The 23,928-nt window shown below is 45.5% G+C and overlaps 1 protein-coding gene across 1 annotated transcript in view; it reads right to left on the reverse strand.

The window, feature by feature from the left end:
• The window catches only part of ARHGAP42 (Rho GTPase activating protein 42), a 531,185-nt gene that overhangs the window by 179,512 nt on the left and 327,745 nt on the right, over window positions 1-23,928 (reverse strand). Inside the window, exons 5-6 of the mRNA XM_077484403.1 lie at window positions 6,463-6,564; window positions 214-324 (exon numbers count right to left, since the gene is read on the reverse strand). Coding sequence (XP_077340529.1) covers window positions 214-324; window positions 6,463-6,564 — 213 coding nt within the window. The remainder of the gene's footprint in view (window positions 1-213; window positions 325-6,462; window positions 6,565-23,928) is intronic.

Raw genomic sequence — 23,928 nt, forward strand, 5'->3', positions numbered from 1 at the left:
TGGATTTTGTTGTTGGAAAATTTTAGATCCTGCTCTCAAACTTTTTCTGTTTGAATTTCCGATGGATAGAACCCGCAAACAAAGGGTAAGTATATGTACAGTATATGCTGTTGGGGAGGGATGAAGTTAAGTGATGCTCTTAATTTGCCCTGAGAAAGTTTCAATTTATGATAATACAGATATTTAATAATAATTATAAATAATTATACTTACAGGCTCAACAAATTCAAATTTCTTCTTTTCTTGTACCTCTTGCACTTTAAAGATATACTCCAGGGAAGCATTGTAGAAGTTCTGGTGCTCTCTGTCAATTAGGGAGTCAGCCTACGACAAAAACAAATGAAGGCAATTTGCGGTGAATGTAAGATTTTTGTACTTCAGTCCGCTCTCGACATAACAAACACCATTCTCGGCACGCTACTCAAGTCAATAGTGGATTCCTATTACTTATTTCATTCCTGTGTTTTCTCGATGTCATGAAATAAAAGGGCAAAGAGATGGAAATACAAGACGCAAGGCGTCCTACAAAACTAGTAGATTCAGCAAAGGCTTAAATGTTCAATCAATCTGATTCACTTAAATTCAGCTGACTTTGTACAAAAAAGCATGATAGCAAAAGAAATTTTACACAAAAGGCATGGCACGAGCTTGTAGTGAAGAGAAAGGCTGGAGTGAGCAGGGAATTGTTAAACCAATGTCAGGTTACATTTTTTACACAAGCAGTTGCCACTGTCACTGGCCCATTGCTTACATGGTCAGAAAATCTTGGCTACATAGGCAAAGGGGTGGGGGTAACACTGAAATATGGTCACTGGCAATATTTGGGCAATGATATTGACCAGATCTGGACATGGCCATATTTTGTCAATGATGTCACTACGATCCCAACCATAAAAGCCACAAAACTTCAACGCAGTCACTCACAGGGGAGAGTATGGTACTACTACTGCTACCAATATATATCACTCTGGGTAGAGTGTTGTGCTACTATTACAGCTAAGAATAGTAATAAGCCGCCTACACACGGGCGGACTGTCTGTCCAACTTAGTTTAACATTTCAGCGGACAGTCCGCTCGTGTGTGGGCTTCAGCGGACTTTTTCAGCGTGCAGTCTGGCGGACTAAGTATTTCGGAATTTCCGTAATATTGTCCGTCCAACTTTGGTTTCAGCGGACAGTCCGCTCGTGAGTAGGCTAGTTGGACGGACTAAGTATTTACACGGCGGAAGGGTGCATTGCTGTGTATTGGACGTCCTATTTCTAGTCCCGTCGTACGTGCTGTACACGTCATCACGCAAGCTTTCAACGGACTGTCTGTTCATCGTGTGTGGTCAAGTCCGTTCATTCAAAAGTAGGACGGACTGTCCGTCGGATTGTCTGACGGACTTAGTTGGCCAGACAGTCCGCCCGTGTGTACGCGGCTATAAATAATAAATCCACTTAAAAGAATAATGAATCAACTCCAAAAGTCTGTGCTTGTTATAAATAATTAAAGTGATTATAAAGCTTTGTTTTTTTTTTTTTTTGTTTTTTTTCTATAGAAATAACAAACATGCCTATACTTAACAATACAGTAGCTTTGCACAGAGCAGCCCTGATCCTCTTCTTCTGAGGTTCTCCACAGGCACTCCAGCCCCTCCTCTTCATCGGTTGCCCCCAAGGAAAGCTGCTATCCCTGGGGGCACCTGTGCGTGGTCACTCCTGAGTCCCACTGCTGCGTCCATTGGCACAGACAGTGGGACTCTGCATCGCCCCCTGCTCCCGTGTCACCGGATTTGATTGACAGCAGCAGGGGCCAATCTCTCCTGCTGCTATTCATCTGTCCAATGAGAAGAGAGACAGTGGTGGGAGCCCCCCGCTCATGCACATCGCTGGATCAGATGGATTTAGGTAAGGAAAAAGGGGGATCTGGGAGGCAGCTGGAGCACAGAAGGATTTTCACCTTAATGCATAGAATTTATTAAGGTGAAAAACCTTAATGTGGATGTAAACCCGATTTTTTTTTTTTAATTAAGGCTTGCGGCTTGTACAGCGTAGGATTTCATGTCATCTGTGCCCAGTCTTGCCATGAAGAGTTAATCCAGCTCTGAGCTGTCCTTTTTTCAGTGAGATAAAAACTGACATACAGAGAAATAAGAGTCAGTTCTTCCCTCTTGCTGTGAGTGACAGGTGATTTACATATCTCGTGCCGGAGCCTGAGAGAGAGATTCAGTGTATTTCGGGTCCCCTCCTCCTTTCTTCTCCATCTCTCCTTGGATTGGCTACTCCACACCTCAGCATGATTGGGCATACTGAAGTCATGTGGTGAATTTTCTGGGTTTTGACTGGATGTTAGTGATCATGGCAGAAGTTCAGTGTAAGAAATACACAGGAGAAAATGCAAGAGGAGTGTAGAGGTGGGCGGGGGGTCTACTGACATCACGATTCCACCCACTGAGCTCCAGACAACAGACCCACCCACAGAATCTGCAGTTTTTCAGGTCTCATAACAGACAGAGGGGAGATATTTGACAGGTAAGGATACATGCAGGAGGTATGTATATCCTTATAGATAACCACTATGGTTGTAGATTAGAAAAGATGAGAGTGGGTTTACATCCACTTTTGAACCACTTTAAATACCAGTGTCACTCCTACTGCTTGCTCATGCCTGATGAAGTCATGTGATTTGATGACGCACTATGTTGGGAGGAGCCAGTGATGTCACGCCGCTAACTCGAATGTGTACGGGTAGCAATTATGTTGAAGGTTATCCATACAGTTTTAGTAATTAAAACATATATAGTACAAAGCGTAATTAACAACACATACAGTACAAAGCGGTAATTCTGGCACTTTGGAACTGGTGGAAAACAACACAGTATACTACCACATTCCTATTTAAGGAAGAGCACTCAGTCCACCTATCACTGTCTATGTTGTAACCTGATTAGTGTATGCACCAATGCGAGGAGGACGTGTGGCTGACAAATGATGTAGAAATCACTGTATATTTGGCATACTTGTCTTTGAACGAGCAGCAGTTGCACTTGGCTGGGCAAGTGGCCATATTTGGAAATTAAGAACAGAAGCTAAACTGCTAAGATGCTTGTTCATGTCTGTTATATAATTAAAGGCGTACCTAGTAATTACACACTGTATACTCGCATCATCCGACACATTCATTTAAGCTTTGTTATGACAGTGATACGTTTTTCAGATAATAAATATAAAGACAAATCTTTGACATAAGCCATATTATTGTGGGCTTTATTTTTTGGCCCTTTTCACTGTCTGGAAAATGTATTTTGTGAATGTAGACTATACAGATGGGGGTTTTATTTACATTTATCGGCATCCCCGACCTCCAAAGGCCTTATGGTGACCTCCAAAGTCAGGGAGAGCTGACATTCTTTCTTGTAGTGTGGGTTATTAGGCATAGTGGGTGTTTCCAAGTTGGAAACATGGGCGCCAGTCACTTTTTGGAATGCAAGAAAATAGATTTATCGTCTCTTAAACAGAACTGGGGGAGAGAGGGTTAGGTCCAGGACACCCTTAGGCAGATACAATAGTAATTGGCAGACTCCGAGACAAAATAATAGGCAGACAGCAATACAAGTAGAGGGCCTTTAAGCTGGATGCAGCAACTGTATTTATAGAATTGCTGTCTCCTATGGCAACTGAACTTTGAACAGTCAATAGAGATCCATACATGTAACTCACAGTAACCCATTGTAGATCTCTTCTCACATTTCACAGTATCCCACTGTAGATCTTCACTCACTGGACTCCTGGTCTCTCACTAAACTTCAAGATCCCAGACGTCACTGGATCCCTTAAGCTACTCCACAGCTAACCCGCTGTAACTCCTCAAGATTCACCCACGCTAACCCGCTGGGTCCCTGGCTTGGCACTCTGCTGAAGCTTTCCTACTTCTTCACTCCCCCCAGCTGGTGAAAAGGCTGCTCTGGTATGCCTTCAGACTTCCATACACCTCTGATAAATGGAATGGTTGTCCCCTGCTGGCGACTATTCCTCCCTTTACCTCTGGCCTTGACCACTTGCCCCTGGCGACAGGAGCGGTCATCCCTTGTGGCAACTGCTTCTCTCTCAATGCTGGCAATGATCTATATTTTACATTCACATCAGTCCCTAACATTCAAGAAGCTTACACTCTAAGGTCTCTAACTCACATTCATACATACACATAGGGCCATTTTAGGCAGGAGCCAATTAACCTACCAGCATGTATCCCACAATCCCTCTCAGTCTAGTGCTCTTTGGGTGAGAGCTAAATAGAGATTAGATCTGACACAGGCACAAACAGGTACAGCAATTAACAGAGAGATCACCATGCAGTCTTTCATCACATTAGCACTCATTGTGATAAAACACAGATGAAATAGGGTGGCATGGACTGGACACTATGGGGTTGATTTACTGAAGGCAAATCTACTTTGCACTACAATTGCACTTGGAATTGCAGTCGCTGTAGATCTGAGGGGAAGATCTGAAAAGAGGGGAAGCTCTGCTGATTTTATCATCCAGTCATGTCCCCCTCATAGCTACAGTGTCTGCACTTCCAAGTGCACTTGTAGTCCAAAGTGCATTTGCCTTTAGTAAATCAGCCCCCTATGTGACCTACAGCAAGAAGTTGCCTCTCTCTTTTGTGAACAAGAACAAGCTAGATGAAAGAATACATGGACATAGGAGAATGGATCAGCCATGACACTTATCAACTGCAGTCACGAAATGAGAGCCTATCATTACAAGGTTAGCCAGACACAGGGAATTTAACCCCTTAGTGCCGACCGTATGCACTTAAGCAGCCTTGGCTTATAGGGGTTAAACCAGGGTAATGCATGCAGCTGCGGGCATCACCCCAGTACCATTTTAGAGCGGCCGGTCGGCTCTTTAGGGATAACAACTGATGCGGCTAAGAGCCTCTCGGCTGTTATCCTAAAGGAGCCCCCCCCCCCCATCCTGCCGTCTTCTGCTGCACTTCCTGGTCCTTCCATCCGCCTGGGAGACCCGATCCATGGTCCGGCACTTCCGCAGGCTAGGCTGAGACTGGAACAAAGCCGGAAATTGTACTTTTAGACCCCCAATCCCTCCATAAGAGGCACCTGTCAAAAAAATGAGTTTGAAAGATTGCTGCGCAAATACTGTATGACATAAAAGCAACAAATGTCAGAAATAGGCTTAGGCATATGAAAGGGATAACCACACTAATACCTAGTTAAAACAAAAATACCATACTCTATAACCAAATATATGGTTTTATTGTAAATACTAGTACCAGCTTTTCTTTTTTTTTTTTTTATAACCCCCCAAACCCTGCCTTTCGGTATAACAGAGAAAATCTTTAACAAGCAATATTGGGTCCAGCACCTGTCCTCTTCTGGGTTCCATGACACCCAGCATCATTCATAATTAAAAAAAAATTATACTTAGTTGGAAGTTTTTTTTACACATTGAAACAGTGATCTAAACTACACTATATTACCAAAAGTATTGGGACACCTGCCTTTACGCGCACATGAACTTTAATGGCATCCCAGTCTTAGTCCGTAGGGTTCAATATTGAGTAGGTCCACCCTTTGCAGCTATAACAGCTTTGACTCTTCTGGGAAGGTTGTCCACAAGGTTTAGGAGTGCGTCTATGGGAATGTTTGACTATTCTTCCAGAAGAGCATTTGTGAGGTCAGGCACTGATGTTGGAGAAGCCCTGACTCGCAGTCTCTGCTCTAATTCCTCCCAAAGGTGTTTTATTGGGTTGAGGTCTGGCGAATCGGATGACAGTCAGATGGAAACGGACAGGCGGACAGTTTCCATCCCACAGCTCATAGGCTGTGACCGTGTCTGTTCTGCATCAGCGGAATGGACATGGACCTGTTGTCCCCCTGCTCAGTGGGGATCAGCAGAGAGATTCCCTGCTGAGCGGGCAGATCTGCTGGCGGATTCCACCAGTGGGAAAGGGTCCTAAGGCTTTAGGATCACTTTAAAAGAAACCCGGGTATGTCCAGAGCCTAGATATACAGTATCTTCCCATTAGACCATCTGAAGTTTGAGCCCAGAGTAGCTCTTTCTGAAGAACAGGTAAGTATTATAGGATTATTTTCACCATTTTACATGTCCATTTTAATAATTTGTTACAAAAGTGTTGTTTCTTTTTTCCATAAATACTGCAAAACCATATTAGATGATGCATGCCGCATTCTAATTTCTGTTCTGCTCTAGCTCCCCTCCCAGCTGCCATCGTCTCTTTTGCTCACTGACCACCATGTAATTAATACATCAGTTCACTGCAGGAGTCATTTGTGCAAGAAATATTACCGTACTCATCTTGTACTCCCATCAGCCCGGATAAGACTTTTCCAGCTCCCCATACACAATTACATAGTAGGCATAGACACATGATTAAACCAAGGAAGACGGCATTTGAAGTCTGTGCCAAGACCAGAAAAATTAAAGAACAATGTACCTCTTGTAAATGTGCCTCTTTCTTCTTTGATGACAAATTCAAGTGTTTCTCTAAGATGGAATAATATTTCTCACTCTCTTTGTCAAACTTCTTCTTTCCTTCCTAGAACATAAAAGACATTAAAATTCAGCATGAAATAACAATTACAGACTAACAAGCTTAGCGTGCCTTCCTAAAGGACCACTAAAATCAAAATACAAGTCGATGGAATATGCAGCAACATTTGTAATGGGTAATAAAAAGTGAACACCAAACACCCTCAACCTGAAACGCAGGTCTGCAGTGGATGCATCGCAGGGAAAGCTATGCCTTGTAGTTCCACAGGTTCAGGAGAGCCACAGGTTGGTTGAAAGTTGGTGCACAAGATAATGAACAATTCTAACATGACTTCCAAAGCATGTACCATTGTTATTCAATCACCCAAAGCTTAGTCATCTAAACCAGTGGTCTCCAAACTGTGGCCTGGGGGCCAGATGCGGCCCTTTGCTTGCTTTTATCTGACCCCTGGAGCACTATTTCATCCACTGATATCAGCAATGGAACATTGCTTCTTAACAGCCAGCTATATATAATGTTTTTAATGAAAAAAAAAAACACACAAAGCGCGGGAAAAAAGTCCCCGACACTTTCCAAAAACGCAGCACGGCAAAATGCACAGATGTGAACTACATCCATAGGAAACCATGTTAAATGGACTGTAGTGCATTTCTACAAAATGCACCAAAAAGCGCATAGGTGTAAACATAGGGTCACACTCCAAAGACATGCTGGGAGGTCAATCGGCCCTAGAGTGTCAGACAGGGACCTTAGATTGTAAGCTTGTTGAACCGATGTGAATGCACAATATGTAAAACTCTGTGTAAGCTCTCTGCCCTATAGACAGTATCTCACAAAAGTGAGTACACCCCTCACATTTTTGTAAATATTTTATAGGTGGCACTGTTGGGCACTTTTAGTTGGTACTGATGGGCACTAATAGGCGGCACTGGTCGGCACTGATAAGTGGCACAGATAGGCAGTACTGATGGGCACTGATAGGCATTGATGGACAGCAGAGGTGGGCATTGATGAGCTGCACTGATAGCCAGCACTGACTGGCATCTTTAATGGGCACTGATTGGTGGCACTTGTGGGCACTGATTTCTTGCAGTGGTGGGCACTGATTGCTGGTACTGGTGGGCAATCATCGCTGGCACTGATTTGTGGCACTGGTGTCACTATTGTAATCAGGGCACTGATGATCAGTGTCCTGATTACATGTGTAGATGTCTCCTGTGAGGAGATGCCACTGATTGGCTCTCCACGCCACGCACCCTGTCAGTGTGAGGTGAGGAGCGCCAAATTACTGGCATCCCTGTGTTTACATGTGATCAGCTGTGATTGGACACAGCCGATCACATGGTTAAAGAGCCACGGACGCGGCTCTTTACAGAGATCGGGGTCTCGGGCATATTTAGGGCATGGCGCGGCAGCGGGCGCCTGTTCTGGGATGCTGTCATATGACAGTGCCCCAGAACGAAAGCCGTACTGCCCCACCATCATTTGACGGTGGGTTGGCGGCAACCAGTTAAGGGGACAGAAAATTGACACTGTTATACAAGCTGTACACTCACTACTTTACATTGTAGCAAAGTGTCCTTTCTTCAGTGTTGTCACATGAAAAGATATAATAAAATATTTTCCAAAAATGTGAGGGGTGTACTCACTTTTGTGAGATACTCTAAATACCTGCAATAATCAGTGTCCTGAAAAAACTGAATATTTAATTAAATGATCTCCCAAACCAAACCTCTAGGGGAACTTGTACCTAGAGCTGACCTGCTTTAATAGTGCTGTGACCGTGGTAAGTGTTCTGTGTTTGTCCCTTCATTGCATCATGCCATGGATCGGTTCATACTACTGCCACCTGAAAGTCACGCAACTTACGGTAGGACTTTGCCAGGTGACTTTCTGGAGATGGACGACTTGAGTACTTCTTGAAGCGACTTTCCGAGAATGCCTGGGTAATCTTCCTGCAATGTCGGATCCAAATCACTTCAATATAGATGCGGATCCGACTTGGAGCCAACTTCTATTAAAGTCTATGGGCACAAGTCGGATAGAAGTCTCCTTGAAGTAGTACAGGAACCTTTTCTAAACTCAGAGTGACTTCAGTAGTGCTAACTAAGGCAGCTCTCCTTGAATTGCACATGGCCTGTGACTTGGGGTCTCACAGCAAGTCGGATCCCAAGTGGTGGCAGTGTGAACCGAGCCTTACATACAAAGCATGAGAAGAAACTCTCCTAATGGTTCTGAGATTATTTTGTGTTCCTAATTCAGATATGTCCATTTATGACATGCTGAAGGGAAGGCCTGACCACACGCAGATTCTGTTATTTTAATTCTTATACACATTTGTAAATGCTGGGAGCACGAGGAGCTCATAAAAACTGTGTTTTTCCATAGAAAAGGACATTTTCCATGAAAAAGTTATTGTGAAATTATATTATGTGACCAGTTTATATATAAACAGTGTTTGCGGTGTTCCTCTTTAGCAAAACAGCCTTTCATCACTCTTCTACTCGAATGAGAGTGGAATGACGCTGTGGAGCGAAGAGACACGATCCCAACTGTATAGATGCACTTATATACAATATACAATGTTATAATGAAGCATGCTAAACTGGTGAATGGAAAAGACATTGAGGTCATATGATGAAATGCACAGTATGAATCAATTACTTCACTTCCAAAGCTTCTCATTAGGAAACTATTTCATCATGGAGACTTTCCTGCATTTTTCTCCATCTTTTCTTTTTAGTTTTAATGAAAGCTGGATGCCACAATGCTGACGTCATATCCAAGGATAAAGAAGAGTACAGCGGAATAGAAAATGATACTGGGGATATTTGAAAAACCCAAGCTGGCTAGAACTATCTCTTGAGGAAGTCTATTACAGTTAGGGTTGCCACCTGTACGGTTTTCTCCCGGACAGTCTGATGAATGATGTGTTCGGGTTTACTTCTTCCCCAGACCCGGACACATCATTCACATGGACTGCACCAAGACTGACATGTCTCTCCTCTCCGTGACAGCAGATTGGTTCAGGAGAGCAGAGTATCAGTGTATCAAAGCTTCTCCCATCCTTCTCCTTCTCCGTTCTGTACATACACGAAGAGGAGGGGAGCAGGGACACGCTGATATCAGGTCTGTAGAAAGTTTATACTATGATCTGTAGATGCAGGAGGGAGGGGGAGAGAGCAGCTGGAAAGGAGGACAAGGTAGAAAATATGTGGAGTGATTGAGGGGTTAGGAGGATATGTGTTGGGGGGGCTTTGGCAGGAGGAAGGCAAAGCTAGAAGTGTGGATTGGATTTGAAATCTGGCAACCTCTCCTAGTACTATCTCTCTTCCTTCCCAAAGCACCCCTCCAGCACATATCCTACCCCTCCTCCTTGCACTGGCCCTCTTCTCTCACAAAGCATCCCCCCCAGCACATATCTGATCTCCCCCAAGCGCCCCAACACATATGGGCACAGGCTGCATATAATGGGCACAGAGGCTGCATATGATGGGCACAGTGACTGTATGATGGGCACAGAGGCTGTATGATTGGCACAGAGGTTGCATATGATGGGCACAGAGGCTGTATGATTGGCACAGAGGTTGCATAAGATGGGCACAGAGGCTGTATGATTGGCACAGAGGCTGCATATGATGGGCACAGAGGCTGCATATGATGGGCACAGTGGCTGCATATGATGGGCACAGTGGCTGCATGTTATTGGGCACAGTGAGGCTGTATTTTATGGGGCACGGTGGCTGCAATTGATGATTTTTTTCAGAATTGTTTTTGTTTGAGCACCAGCCGTCACTGCCCCAGCACATATCTTACTCTCCCCACCCCCCTACTAGGACTAGCCCTCTACCCAGGACATATCTGACCCTTGCATTCCATGCAAAACACTCACAGGTCAGCTGCGGAGAGCTATGCGGCACATTACTACTCTCTTTCAGGCCACCAAAAGTTTCCCAGGTCTTTTACAATCTTATAGGGTATCCCCCCCCCCCAAAAAAAAAGTGTTTGGGTTTGGCTTGAAGAAAAGGTGGCAACCCTAATTACAGTATTGCACATTTTCATAGCTCTAATGCCACGTACACACGATCAAAATTATGGTCGGAAAAAGCTCTGATGGTTTTCCCGACGGAATTCTGCTCAAGCTGTCTTGTCTACATACGGTCACACCAAATTCCGACCGTCAAGAATGCGGTGACGTGCAACAAATTTCCGAAAGAAAATTGAGAACATGCTCTCAAATGTTTGCTGGCGGGAATTCGGCCAGCTAAATTCCAATGGAGCCTATACACGGTCGCATTTTCTAATGAAAAGCGGCCTTTTGCTGGCCAAAATTCCGATCGTGTGTATGCGGCATTACTGTGAAAAAGAGATTAAATCTCTTTATGTATTTATACATTGTGATCACATCCCCCTCCCCCTTAACCATTTGCGGGCCACCTGCCCGAAATTTACTGCTGACGGGAGGCCCACACAGGCAAAGCGACATACTGGTATGTCGCTGACTTTTTCCTTTTTCGGGGTTTAGGGCACATACACCTGTGGTGCAAGCACCCCCCCCCCCCCCCACCTACACCTGCCGTAATTGTATACAGCAGGAGTCTGTCAGCAGGTCCCAGAGAATACTTTATGGTCAGGACCCGCTGATCAGCTGTGTCCAGTCACAGTCCAGAGCCCTGTGTTGACAATGAACACAGGGCTCTGGAAAGAGGGAAGATCTCCCTGTTTCTTATCAGGGATAGGAAACAAAGAAATTATTAGTATAAAGTAGCACATATTTCACACATTACACCTTATTAGGCACACAGTTAACCCTTTGGGCACCCTAGATGTTAACCCCTTCCTAGCCAGTGTCATTAGTACAGTGACAGTGTATAGCATTAGCACTCATCACTGTATTAGTGTCATTGGTTATGTCAGTGGAAGTCAGTTCCCACTCAGTGTCAGTTAGTGTCAGATTTCTTGCCGCACCATCAGTCCCACTATAAGTCGATGATCACCGCCATTAGTAGTATAAATAAAAAATTCCAGTATACAGTATATACCATTGTTTGTAGATGCTATAACTTTTACACAAACCAATCACTATAGACTTATTGGGATTTTTTTTTCACGACATGTAACAGAATACATTTTTGCCTAAATTTATGAAGAAATTTGATGGGTTTTTTTTTTTAGATATGATCTATAGCAGAAAACGGAAAATTCCTATCAAAATACTTACCGTAATTTTCCTTTCCTGATGGACTCCATGGCAGCAACGTGTGGGTTAAGTCCCGCCTCCACTACCCTATAGGACACCACTCCCATAAATCTTTGCTCCCTGCCCATGGCCGTGTTCGGTAACTAGCCTACTCCAGCCATTTTGGGAGGGAACTCCTGCTGCCATGGAGTCCATCAGGAAAGGAAAATTACGGTAAGTATTTTGATAGGAATTTTCCGTTTTCCTGACAGACTCCATGGCAGCAACGTGTGGGAAATAACTCGCCAAACACACTCGGGTGGGCAAAAATGCTGAACAAAAATGTATGTAACACTGTCAACCGACAGCACCTTTAAACCAAAATCAATGGAAGATAAACTGGTAGGTTCGACACAATAGTGAGCCATAAATGTATGAATGGATGACCAAGAGGCAGCCTTGCAGATAAACTCAGGAGCCACATGACGTGAAGCTGCCCAAGAAGTAGAGAGACTTCTCGTGGAATGTGCCGTAACCGCCTCAGGAGGAGCCAAGCCCTTCTCCTTAAAAGCCCACTGGATCGCCTGAACCACCCACGTGGCGATGGATCTGACCAAAGCCCAAAGGCCTTTGTTTTTACAGTGAAAAAGAACAAAAAGATAATCCGATTGCCGGAAAGAAGTTGTTGCCTCCAAGTATCGTTTCAGAATAATTCCCATTTCGAGAGGATGAAGATCCTGACTCCCAGCCGAATTAAAGGTAGGAAGAGTAATATCCTGAATTTCGTGGAAGACTGAGGTAACCTTTGGATTCGACCCCAGTATTGGCACTAGGACCCAGGGGCGGATCCAGGGGGGGGGCAACGGGTCAATTGCCCCCTCCGAGAATACCGCCAGCTGATGACAGAACGGCCGGTTCCGCGGGTCCAATCGCGGCCGGTTCCGCGGGTACCCGCGGGCCGGTTCCGCGGGTCCAATCGCGGCCGGTTCCGCGGGTACCCGCGGCCGGTTCCGCGGCTCCAATCGCGGCCGGTTCCGCGGGTACCCGCGGGCCGGTTCCGCGGGTCCAATCGCGGCCGGTTCCGCGGGTACCCGCGCGGCCGGTTCCGCGGGTACCCGCGCTGAGTGGACGGGTGAGGGGGGGGGGCAGCTGGGCGGCTTAGGAGGGCTGCTGGCCAATCAGGAAGCCAGCAGGCAGGGGAGCAGGGAGATGACATCATCTCTCACTGCCCTGCGTCCCTCCAGTTCCGCCCTCACTGTGTAGGAAGCTGTGTGCAGCAGAGAGATTGCATCATCTCTCTGCTGCCTATGTTCACTCTGGGACCCAACAAAAGACCACCAGTAGGTGACAATCCGCAATGTGTGGCAGGCTACGTGGCAAGTGGCAATCCGCAATGTGTGGCAGACTACGTGGCAAGTGGCAATCCGCAATGTGTGGCAGGTGACGTGGCAAGTGACAATCCGTAATGTGTGGCAGTTGACGTGGCAAGTGACAATCCGCAATGTGTGGCAGGTGACGTGGCAAGTGACAATCCGCAATGTGTGGCAGGCTACGTGGCAATCCGCAATATGTTGCAGGCAACGTGGCAAGTGACAATCCGCAATGTGTGGCAGGTGACGTGGCAAGTGGCAATCCGCAATGTGTGGCAGGCAACGTGGCAAGTGACAATCCGCAATGTGTGGCAGGTGACGTGGCAAGTGGCAATCCGCAATGTGTGGCAGGCAACGTGGCAAGTGACAATCCGCAATGTATGGCAGGTGACGTGGCAAGTGACAATCCGCAATGTGTGGCAGGTGACGTGGCAAGTGGCAATCCGCAATGTGTGGCAGGCTACGTGGCAATCCGCATCTGGTGGCAGGCGACGTGGCAAGTGACAATCCGCAATGTGTGGCAGGTGACGTGGCAAGTCACAATCCGCAATGTGTGGCAGGTGACGTGGCAAGTGACAATCCCCAATGTGTGGCAGGTGACGTGGCAAGTGGCAATCCGCAATGTGGGTCAGGCAACTTGGCAAGTGACAATCCGCAATGTGTGGCAGGTGACGTGGCAAGTGGCAATCCGCAATGTGTGGCAGGCTACGTGGCAATCCGCATCTGGTGGCAGGCGACGTGGCAAGTGACAATCCGCAATGTGTGGCAGGTGACATGGCAAGTGACAATCCGCAATGTGTGGCAGGTGACATGGCAAGTGACAATCCGCAATGTGTGGCAGGTGACATGGCAAGTGGCAATCTGCAATGTGTGGCAGGCTACGTGGCAAGTGACAATCCGCAATGTGTGGCAGGTGACGTGGCAAGTAACAATCCGCATTTGGTGACAAGTGACAATCCACATTTGGTGGCAGGCGACATGGCAAGTGACATCCTCAGGGCTCCCACTGATTCTGCATTATGGTGAGTTGAACCATTTAATTTTATATTACAATGTATTAATAGAAATAATGCGCTTCAATCATCCTGACACCATAACAACCATGGTGCCGTAATGATTGAAGCGCCAATACCAGCCATTTCCCATATAAATTGCCCCCCAAAAAACATATTTTATAGCAGTGCCCCTCCCGAGATTAGACTCTGGATCCGCCCCTGCTAGGACCACTCTGTCAGGAAAAAATGTGAGGAAAGGATCCTTTGATCCTAAAGACTGAAACTCAGAGACTCTCTTTGCTGAAGATATGGCTACCAAAAAAGATGTCATTAGGGACAATTCTTTGATTGAAAGTGTTCTGTCCAGTTGTGAGAAGAAGACGAGAACCAGCGGTAAATCCACTTGGGGAATCTAGGTTTCCTCTGTGGTCTAAGTCTAATTGCTCCTTTAAAGAATTGCTGAACCAAGGGATGTTTAGCCCAGGATACTCCAGAGACTTGTACACGAAGAGCGCTGACAGATAGGGGAATGTCTAGTCTGGACTGTAAGAGACCCAAAACATCCTGAACCGTCAGATTACCATTAGAGCAAGACTTGGAAGACAAGTGACTTGTGAATCTAGACCAAATCCTCTCATACACCTGGTTGGTACTTTTCCTCCTTGCACTCATGAGAGTAGGAAAGGCCTCCTTGGGACAACCCAGAGCCTCTAATCTTCCCCTCTCAAAAACCAGACCCTCAGACATAGATGGGCCGGACAGGGATGGAGCTTTGAGCCCTGGGATAGAAGATCGGGTCTGAGAGGTAAGGGAATCGGATCTCTGACGCTGAGGAGCATTAGAAGCGGAAACCATGGCCTGTTGGGCCAAAAAGGTATTACAGCTATCACCTCTACTGCTTCTGATTTGAGTCTCCGCAGGAACTGTAGAATAATAGGAATCGGAGGAAAGGCGTAAGCTTTGTTGAACCGCCATCGATCCGTCAGTGCATCCACTCCGTAAGCCTGAGGATCCCGAAACCTGGAATAATACCTTGCCAGTTTCTTGTTACAAGGAGAGGCAAATAGGTCAACCTCTGGGGAGAAACACAACGTTAGAATCCGTGCTTAAAATACTTCCTTTGTTTGGAAGGATTAGCCAAGTTCACAGCCTCTCTGATAGCCTCTCTGATAGCATTCACCAAGGGGGAGAGTAAGGCAAAGTCAAACCCCACACAGGTACTATCTTCCTCAGAAGCTCTTGAGCATGCGACTCCCTGACCGGAGACTGAGGCACAGGAGCCTGACTGGCACCGATCCCCTTGAGGGATTCTTCACCACATTTTCCACAAGGGACCTTAGATGCTGGTCCGTACCCCCTCTCTCACTAGAGGCTTTGGAAAAGCAGAGGTCACACAGGGATTTCCCAGTAGGAACTTGCGATCTGCATCCCCAGCAAGTATTAATAACTGAACGGCTGGATGAGCCTTGGAGGAGCGAGATCGATCCTCGCTACGGCGCCCGGATCTTGAGGGTGAGCCGTGATGTTTAGACTTAGAATATGAATGCCGGTGGTAAGATTTAGAAGAATCGCTTCCTCTATGCGTTGAGCTGCGTTGCTGTTCTGAACTAGATGGGCTAAGACAGAGATAGAAGAGACACACAGATAAGGAAGGATAACAGACTGACTAATACCGGACCCCCCCCCCCTACTCCCCCCCCCCCAGACAGTACCTATTATGAGAGGGCTGGCCAAATACAGGCGGAGGTGAGTCCATATCTCTAGGGGTTTCCATAAATGCTGCAAAGACATATAAGTAAGGCTGAGAGCACCATACACACACACGCCCACCCCCCTCTTCCCAGAAGGCCACCTACCTCCACAGAAGAAATCCTGGACAAGGGGAAGTCATATAATAGCCTACAAGCAATCCCAAAGTTTGCAGGCTATTTCCTATATTTGAATAGGGCGCCTTAGTGACACCATCATCGTATCCTGTGCGCCGCTACTGCGCATGCGCGAATAGCGTCATTTTGCTGCTTTTGCGCATGCGCGAACCAAGCCTCGTTCCTGTGCCGCACTCGCGCATGCACAGAACGAACGTATCTAACGAAAAACCAGGAAGTGAGCGGCGGCTGGAACGCAGGCTAATCCAGTCGCCATGCCTATACCCTTATACATGAAAACACAAAAAACGAACGGAAATGAAGGAAAAGCAAGGAACAAACACAAACTGCTGCCATGAAAAAGAGGAACAATCTTACCGCTCCCACACGATCGTCTCCAGGCCGAAGGTAAGAACAAACATACCGGACTTCTCAGGGCAAAATAGGTCACCTGCTATTTAGCTGGGCTATCCGACCAAATGCGCAGCCTGCCTGCCAGTGGCTAGGTTCCTGGCTTCCTCCAGCGCTTATATCCAATGCCCACTCCATACCCCGCTAGTAGCTAGGGCTTAACGGAGTCATGCGACAATTCCATCCAGTCGCAATTCGGCCAAACCAACAATGGAACCGTGTGGGAGCAATCTTCAGGTAGAAAGACCATAACGTCTGGTCCTACGGAGGAGGACAAAAAAAGAACACGGCCATGGGCAGGGAGCAAAGATTTATGGGAGTGGTGTCCTATAGGGTAGTGGAGGCGGGACTTAACCCACACGTTGCTGCCATGGAGTCTGTCAGGAAAGTACATTTTTATTTTCAAAAATGTCAGTCTTTTTTTGTTTACACAAAAAAAAAAAAAAAAAAACACAATGATGACCAAATACAGCCAAAAGAAAATTTTATTTGTACAAAGAAAAAGAGATATACATTTTGTTTGGGTACAGTGTTGCATGACTGTGCAATTACTAGTTGAAGTAGCGCAGTGATAAATAGTAAAAATTGCCCTAGCCATGGAGGGGGTAAAACCTTCCAGAGCTGAAGTGGTTAAAGGACAATATATTCAGTTCAGTAATACATTTGGTTCAGTATACAAAAAAAAACACACAGGTAGAAAAGATTATTTTATGTTGGCATTTACTGTGTCCCTAATGAGAAGGCATAGCTCCCAACTGTCCCTGATTTCGAGGGACTGTCCCTCATTTGGAACAAAGTCCCTCTGTCCCTCATTTATCCTCATTTATCCTTCATTTTGGTCTGATTTATATAGTTATATATAAAAGGCCATATCCTGCCGACTGCCACCAAGAGTGAGCAGGGTGCAGGATGGTGTGCTGGCAAGCAGTGAACACACAGAGGCCGAGGCAGAGGGAATCAGAACAGAGTAGAAAGTTCCAACAATGCACAAATAGACCCACCGGGTGAGAACCGCTGACCGGAAACACCTACAAAGCTGTAGCAGCAGAGCGTTAGATTGAAATGATCCCCAAAGCTTCTGTAACAAGGAGTGGGAATGCGGCCTGGCCGGTCCTCCCAAATGGAACCGAGGATAGAAATAGTCCCTGTGCTGTCTCCAGGGCTGTCTTTAATATTGATTGGACCCTGGGAAAAACTTTTCTTCGCCCCCCCCATGCAGTTTTGCTCTCCACCTGCTGCTCTGAGACATACAATAAATAGCAGCTAGACTCAAAATCAGGTTACTGAATCGGATCAGGCAGCTATTGCGATTGATTGCCAGAGGTTAGAGTGTATCATTACCACTCACTGATTGGTTGCTAGAGGTTACAGAACACATTACAGCTCACTGGTTAGTTGCTAGAGATTACAGCACATTATTTCTGCTTGTTGATTGGTTGCTAGAAATTACTGTGGATATGACCTCAGGGGGGCACGATATACATATCAATGCAACCGGCCACCGCTATTTACATATGAATGCCACCACTATTTACATATGAATGCCAGTAATTTACATGTAAACACAGGGTCTGCAGGTGAGTCATCTGTACACAACAATAGGGCAGAGCTTGGGCAGCATTAGTAGCAGCACTTCACACTGAGATATTGGAACACAGCACAGGACTATAACCTCAAGAGTCAAGGGAATTGAAACCAGGATAGTTGGCAAGTACAAGGCAGCTGCTTTGGGCCCCACAACAATGACAGGGTGCAGGGCAGCTGCCCCTTTTGCCCTGCCTTAAAAATTGCCCTGGCTGTCTCTGCTCCTCAGGAACCTTACCCTACCTCTAAACACTCTCTCTGCCAGACTGGGGACCTGTCCCTACACTTGCAAACTGCGCTCCAAACCCAGGAGCCAGTGTCTCAAATAGACACTAAACCACCCTGAACCAAGATGGCCGCCGAGATCACGAGGGGCATAAGCATCCAATCTGACCACTGATCCCCCGGCGACAGCAGGAAGTCAAAGAGAAACCAAGTTCCTCACGACTTCCCCTTCTGCATTGTAGCTCCAGTCGAGCGCCACCCACAGTGGGGAGTATGTACTGCACCTGCCTACATGCGTACATTACCCCAACACATGAGCTACAGAAAAACAGCAACCGATCGCACACAGGACACGGACTCACTGTGACCAAAACTAAACCAGGTAATGTAACATGGCTTCAGCTCTGCTCTTCACCCCCCCGCAGAAAAGGTCCGTCCTCCCTAGTTTTGGTCACAGTCAGCGTCTTGTTTCAATCTGTTGGTACATTTTTATTTTTTTACCCAGTCTGATATGTTGGCAGCCGGGTCAAATAAACACACAAGAATGCAAAGTGTGGAGGCTCAATCTGCTTTAGATATAAAGCGGGGACCTGCTTAAAGACTTGCTGACCAGCCGCCGTCATTGTACTGTGGCAGGTCGGCTCGTTCCTGCGAATTGCCATTGTTGTACATTGGCGTGGGAACACTATTTCACTGGCCAGTGGGGGACCCAATCATCGAGTGGGGCAACTTGATGTCGGCCGGCCACCTGCGATCGTTCCCCACGGTGACAGAACGGGGATCTGCCTGTGTAAACAATGAAGATATTTGTTCTGACAGGGGAGATCACACAGATCCTGTCTTTCTGCTATGCAAGAGGACGGATCTGTGTGCTTCCCCAGGCAGCCCATCCACCATACAGTTACAACACACCTGCAGGAAACGCATTTAACCCCTTGAATACCCCTGATGTTAACCCCTTCCCGGCCAGTGTCATTAGTACAATAATAGTGCATATTTTTAGCACTGATTAATGTAATAATGTCACTGGTTCCCAAAAAAGTGTCACAAATGTCCGTTAGGTGTCTGATCTGTCTGCCGCAATGTCGCAGTCCCGCTAAAAATCGTAGATCATTTCCATTTCTAGTAAAAAAAGAAATAATAATAAAAATGCCATAAATCTATTCTCTATTTTGTAGATGCTATAACTTTTGCGCAAACCAATCAATATACGCTTTTTGTGATTTTTTTTTAACCAAAAATATGTAGAATATATATCGGCCTAAACTGAGAAAGAAATTCATTTTTTTTTTTTTTTATATTTTTTGGGGATATATTTATTATAGCAAAAACAAAAAAAATAGCTTTTTTCAAAACTATCTGTTTTTTTGTTCAGCGCAAAAAATAAAAACTGCATAGGTGATTGAATACCACCAAAAGAAAGCTCTATTCGTGGGAAAAAAAGGATGTCAATTTTGTTTGGGTACAGTGTTGGACGACCGCGCAATTGTCAGTTAAAGTGATGTAAAAAAAGGGGGGGGGGGGGATTGCGCTATGGATTGGACAAAAATATAAAGGGTATGAACTGCCTCTACCTAATATCTCCTCCCTGATAGGAGAAAGAAAGGGGGAGTAGACTTGGTGCTATACTTTAAAGTCAAATAATTTCTCAGCTTTAAAATAATACTTTAAAAGTAGTGTTAAACTCCTATGTGCTACTTTGTGTTGAGTCCAAGCCCTTGTACACACGGTGGGACATTCCGACGGAAAATGTCTGATTGGACAGTGTTGTCGGATGATCCGACCGTGTGTGGGCTCCATTGGACTTTTTCCGTCGGAATATCCGACCGACAAAGTTTTAGAGCTGGGCTATAAAATTTTCCGACAACATGATCCGATTAGTTGTAAAGAATTCCGATCGGACAAAGTGCCACGCATGCTCAGATCAAATTCCTAGACCAAAGCTATTGGCTACTAGCCTGAACGTAGTCCCGTCGTAACAATCACGTTACAAACGATCGGATTTTCCGACAACTTTGTCCGACCATGTGTATGCAACACCAGTTTCAGACAAAAAAGATTTTGTTGTCGGAATGTCCGACCGTGTGTACAAGGGCTTAGAATTAATCGGTTAGATAGTAATTAGTGTGGTGGAGGTGACTTTTTAAAAATATATATATAAAGGTGTAGGTGGTGTTGAGAAGAGGAAAAAATAAATATAAATAAATATATATATATTCAATATTCAGATCAATATACGTGCATATAAATAAATACCCAAGTATAAATATACACAACCAAAACTTGTGCACATGTGCATATAACGTAAATGAAAAACTGTCCACTGAACATGCAATGAGTGCTAAATAGTGCTAAAATAAAAGTCTGTGGTCCAATAAAGATCCCAAAAAATCTTGCAAGTGACTTGCGCAGAAAGGGTATAACCGCTTCTTAAGAAAATTCCCCCGGCACGTATTTCCAATGTAAAGTAATGATATTGCCCTCACCAGATACCCTGCCCCTGCAGGGGTAGACTTGCTTTCACAGTAAGCCCCTGTGTCGCTGCCTGGTGTCTCCCTGGGAGGTTCGTTTTTCATCCGTTGGAAATATCTCATTCAAGTTTTCAAAGGAAGTGAGGGATATCCATAGTGTAAAATGCTTCCATAATATGTATATTAAAAAGAGAAATTTACTCACATTTGACACTGTATTGAAAACGCCAATGAATTAAAACAGCTGCCAGCCGCTACAGCTTGTGAAGGAGAGTGTGTGTCCTATGGCCATGACCTACGCGTTTCGCTAGCACAACATCATTTGGAGCGCCTATCCCTCAGTTAAAGTGATGCAGTGCTATATCGCAAGAAATGGCCTGGTCATTAAGGGGGAAAATCTTTCGGTCCTTAAGTGGTTAAAAAATCTGTTTCATTTACATGCGATCCGCCAAACCCTTGTACTTCATAGTTGTTCTGCCCCACTTGTCTTGTATTGAACTACATCAGTTTAATATTGTTCATTAGTTATATTACGATGATTATTATATACTGTACTTCACTGTACTTATGTTACAATGTTTTGTACCACTTTTTTGTACCTAATTAAAAAGTTTGTAAAAAAACAAACAAAACAAAATATATTTTGTTCATTAGTATACTGATATCTAGTGATGGTTTTGGGCCACTGCAACTTGTTACTATGTGATTTTGGTAATTATCCTCTATCCTTCTCCCCTGTGTATTGCTAGTTAGTTTATTCATTATCTTCTTATTGCCTTGTACACAAGGTCGGACATTCCGACCACAAAATCCGTCGGATTTTTTCAGACGGATCTTGTCCGAAACTGGTGTTGCATACACACGGTCGGACAAAGGTGACAGAAAATCCGATCGTTCAAAACAAGGTGACGTTTGTTGGGTACGACGGGACTACGTAGAGGCTAGTAACCAATAGCTTTGGTCTTGTAATTTAATCTGAGCATGCATGGCACTTTGTCCATCGGAATTCTCTACAAACGATCTGATTTTTTTTGGCGGAAAATTTTAGATCCTGCTCTCCAATTTTTTCCATTGGAAATTCCGACGAAAAAGGTCCGATAGAGCCCACACACGATCGGATTTTTCGACAATATAATTCGATCGCACCTTTTCCATCGGAATTTGCGACCGTGTGTACAGGGCATTACACTTCAAAAGAATAGGAAAACATCACCAGTACTGCAATTAGCTGAAGAAAAATTGCATTGGATGCAACTACTACTGTATGTCTAATTGACGAGTTAAAGCGGTTCTTCAGTCCCCCTTCCAGAAAATCAAAAGTCAGCAGCAACAAATACTGTAGCTCATTACCGGGACATGGTCATCCAGCGCCCAGGGTAAAAGGGCAAAGATACAGAATTGTTCCACCCTCCCCCACTAATAATACATGCCCTAGAATGGGTGTAACACCCTGTGTCCATTTTTTTCCGCCTTTGCTTCACTGCGCCCAGGGCAACCTGCCCTCTTGCCCACCCTTGTCCCAGCCCTGCTGTAGCTGCTGACTTTTAATAAAAGGACACTTACCTGTACAGGGATCCAGCACTGTGCTCACCCAGGGCTGGTTCTTTGCCGGTTTTTGGGTCCCCAGTTCCGCCATGTTAACTGTGGGAGGCCAGCTGTCACTAACTGCACATGGACAAGCTGCACTGCACCCTGTGAATGGTCCCGCAGCCTCCCTCCAAGAGGATGTGGGTAGGGGGGTGAACTTCCGCTCAGATCGCCTAGGTAATTCAGGTGAAAGTGGGAACAGGTAACTGTCAAAACCAGGACCCTAATTTCCCCCCCCCCCCCCTCCAACTTTGGCCAAAAGGAAGAAGCAGGGGAGAGGCACGAAAGTGGAACTTCCCTTTAGGGGTGAAGTTCCACCTTAAGTTGCCTGTGGATGGTGCCAAGTAAGCAGGTGACCACATTGTCCAAACAGACTGGGTCTAAGGAGGTATGTCAATACATAAAGTTGCATTTGAAACAGAACAATAGTTGTTGGTAGATTGTAAGGCTAGTCCATAAAGATGGAAGAAAGAGGCATTGTTCCCCTTCTCAATGCTTGTTGGGTGTCTCAGTCACTGTGTGTGGCCCAGGATATCTGTGCATAGAAATAAATATGAAGGCAATATGATAGCAAGCAACTTCAGAATGATAGAAGAACAGATTTAATTTCTCGCTTCTTCAGAATCCTGCAATGTGATTTTTCGGAGATAAAAATGTAAGCACCTGCTGTTTCAATTCCATTCACACAGTCTGTTTAATAAGGGGGAAGTGAGGCAGGCTGGGCCATTTAGCACATTCCAGGGCTGAATGTTGGATCCACTTCTGCTGCACATCGTTCTGTTATTGCACTTAATGCGAAAACAAAAGGGAATTTTCCTTCGGCTCTTGAAATCCAATCTTCCCTGAATCTTTCAGGAGTCTTAAGGTCACTTGTTAGTCATCACAAAGGAAAACATCTAAAGGAGAACTCTACCAAATACAAGACCGGTGCATTCTTTATGTAAACAGTAAAAAAAGGAGGAGAGACCATATTGGCCCCATAAAGAATTAGGAAGGACATCTGGTTACAAAGGATGGGGAGATGACGAAGGTATTGAATTTATTCTTCTCCTCAGACTTCACAAGGGAATCTGGGGGGGTTTCAGTAACCAAAACTGCAGTGTTTATCCTGAAGACACATGGAAGCACCTCCATGGTTAACAGAGGACAGAATTAAAATGAGACTTGGGAAACTTAACATTAAAAAAGCCCCCAATTAGCATCGGGCAGTCCGCTGTGGCTGGCCCATGGCAGACCCTACCCACTTTTCAATAGCCTGTAGTGCACCTAATAGGGACAGCGAAGGTGGAGAACATGCACCCCGTAATGCACTGCACATGTGCATGGTCATTCGTTCTGAAAGGCACCCTAACACATGTGCACAAAGTCAACCAACACGTGTAGGCAGATGCAAGTTAGTTTCTCCGCTGCAGTTGGCGCTCAACCGCAGTGGCAGTGCAGAGGGAAAGGAAGTCAAGAGGAACATGGTTCCTCTATGGTCTCCTGGATCACTGGGACAGTGATCCTGTCAGATGCTGGCAGCCTATGTGACTCGTGTGTTCATCTTGGGTCAGGAAAAGTCTATTTAAGACCCTGGTTTCTAAGTTTGTCGGGCATTTAGCATGTGGGTAGTGTAGGGACAGGTCACGGGTCTGTCAGGGACAGTAATAGCGGCAGGGAAACGTTCCAGATGAGCAGGGAAAGCATAGGGATCTGCCACTCTTCCTGGAAATCTCCCCGTTT

Source organism: Lithobates pipiens, unplaced genomic scaffold (genome assembly GCF_037356315.1).
Source record: "Lithobates pipiens isolate NorthernLeopardFrog02 unplaced genomic scaffold, aLitPip1_a1.2 Scaffold_16, whole genome shotgun sequence".
NCBI classification, from domain to species: domain Eukaryota; kingdom Metazoa; phylum Chordata; class Amphibia; order Anura; family Ranidae; genus Lithobates; species Lithobates pipiens.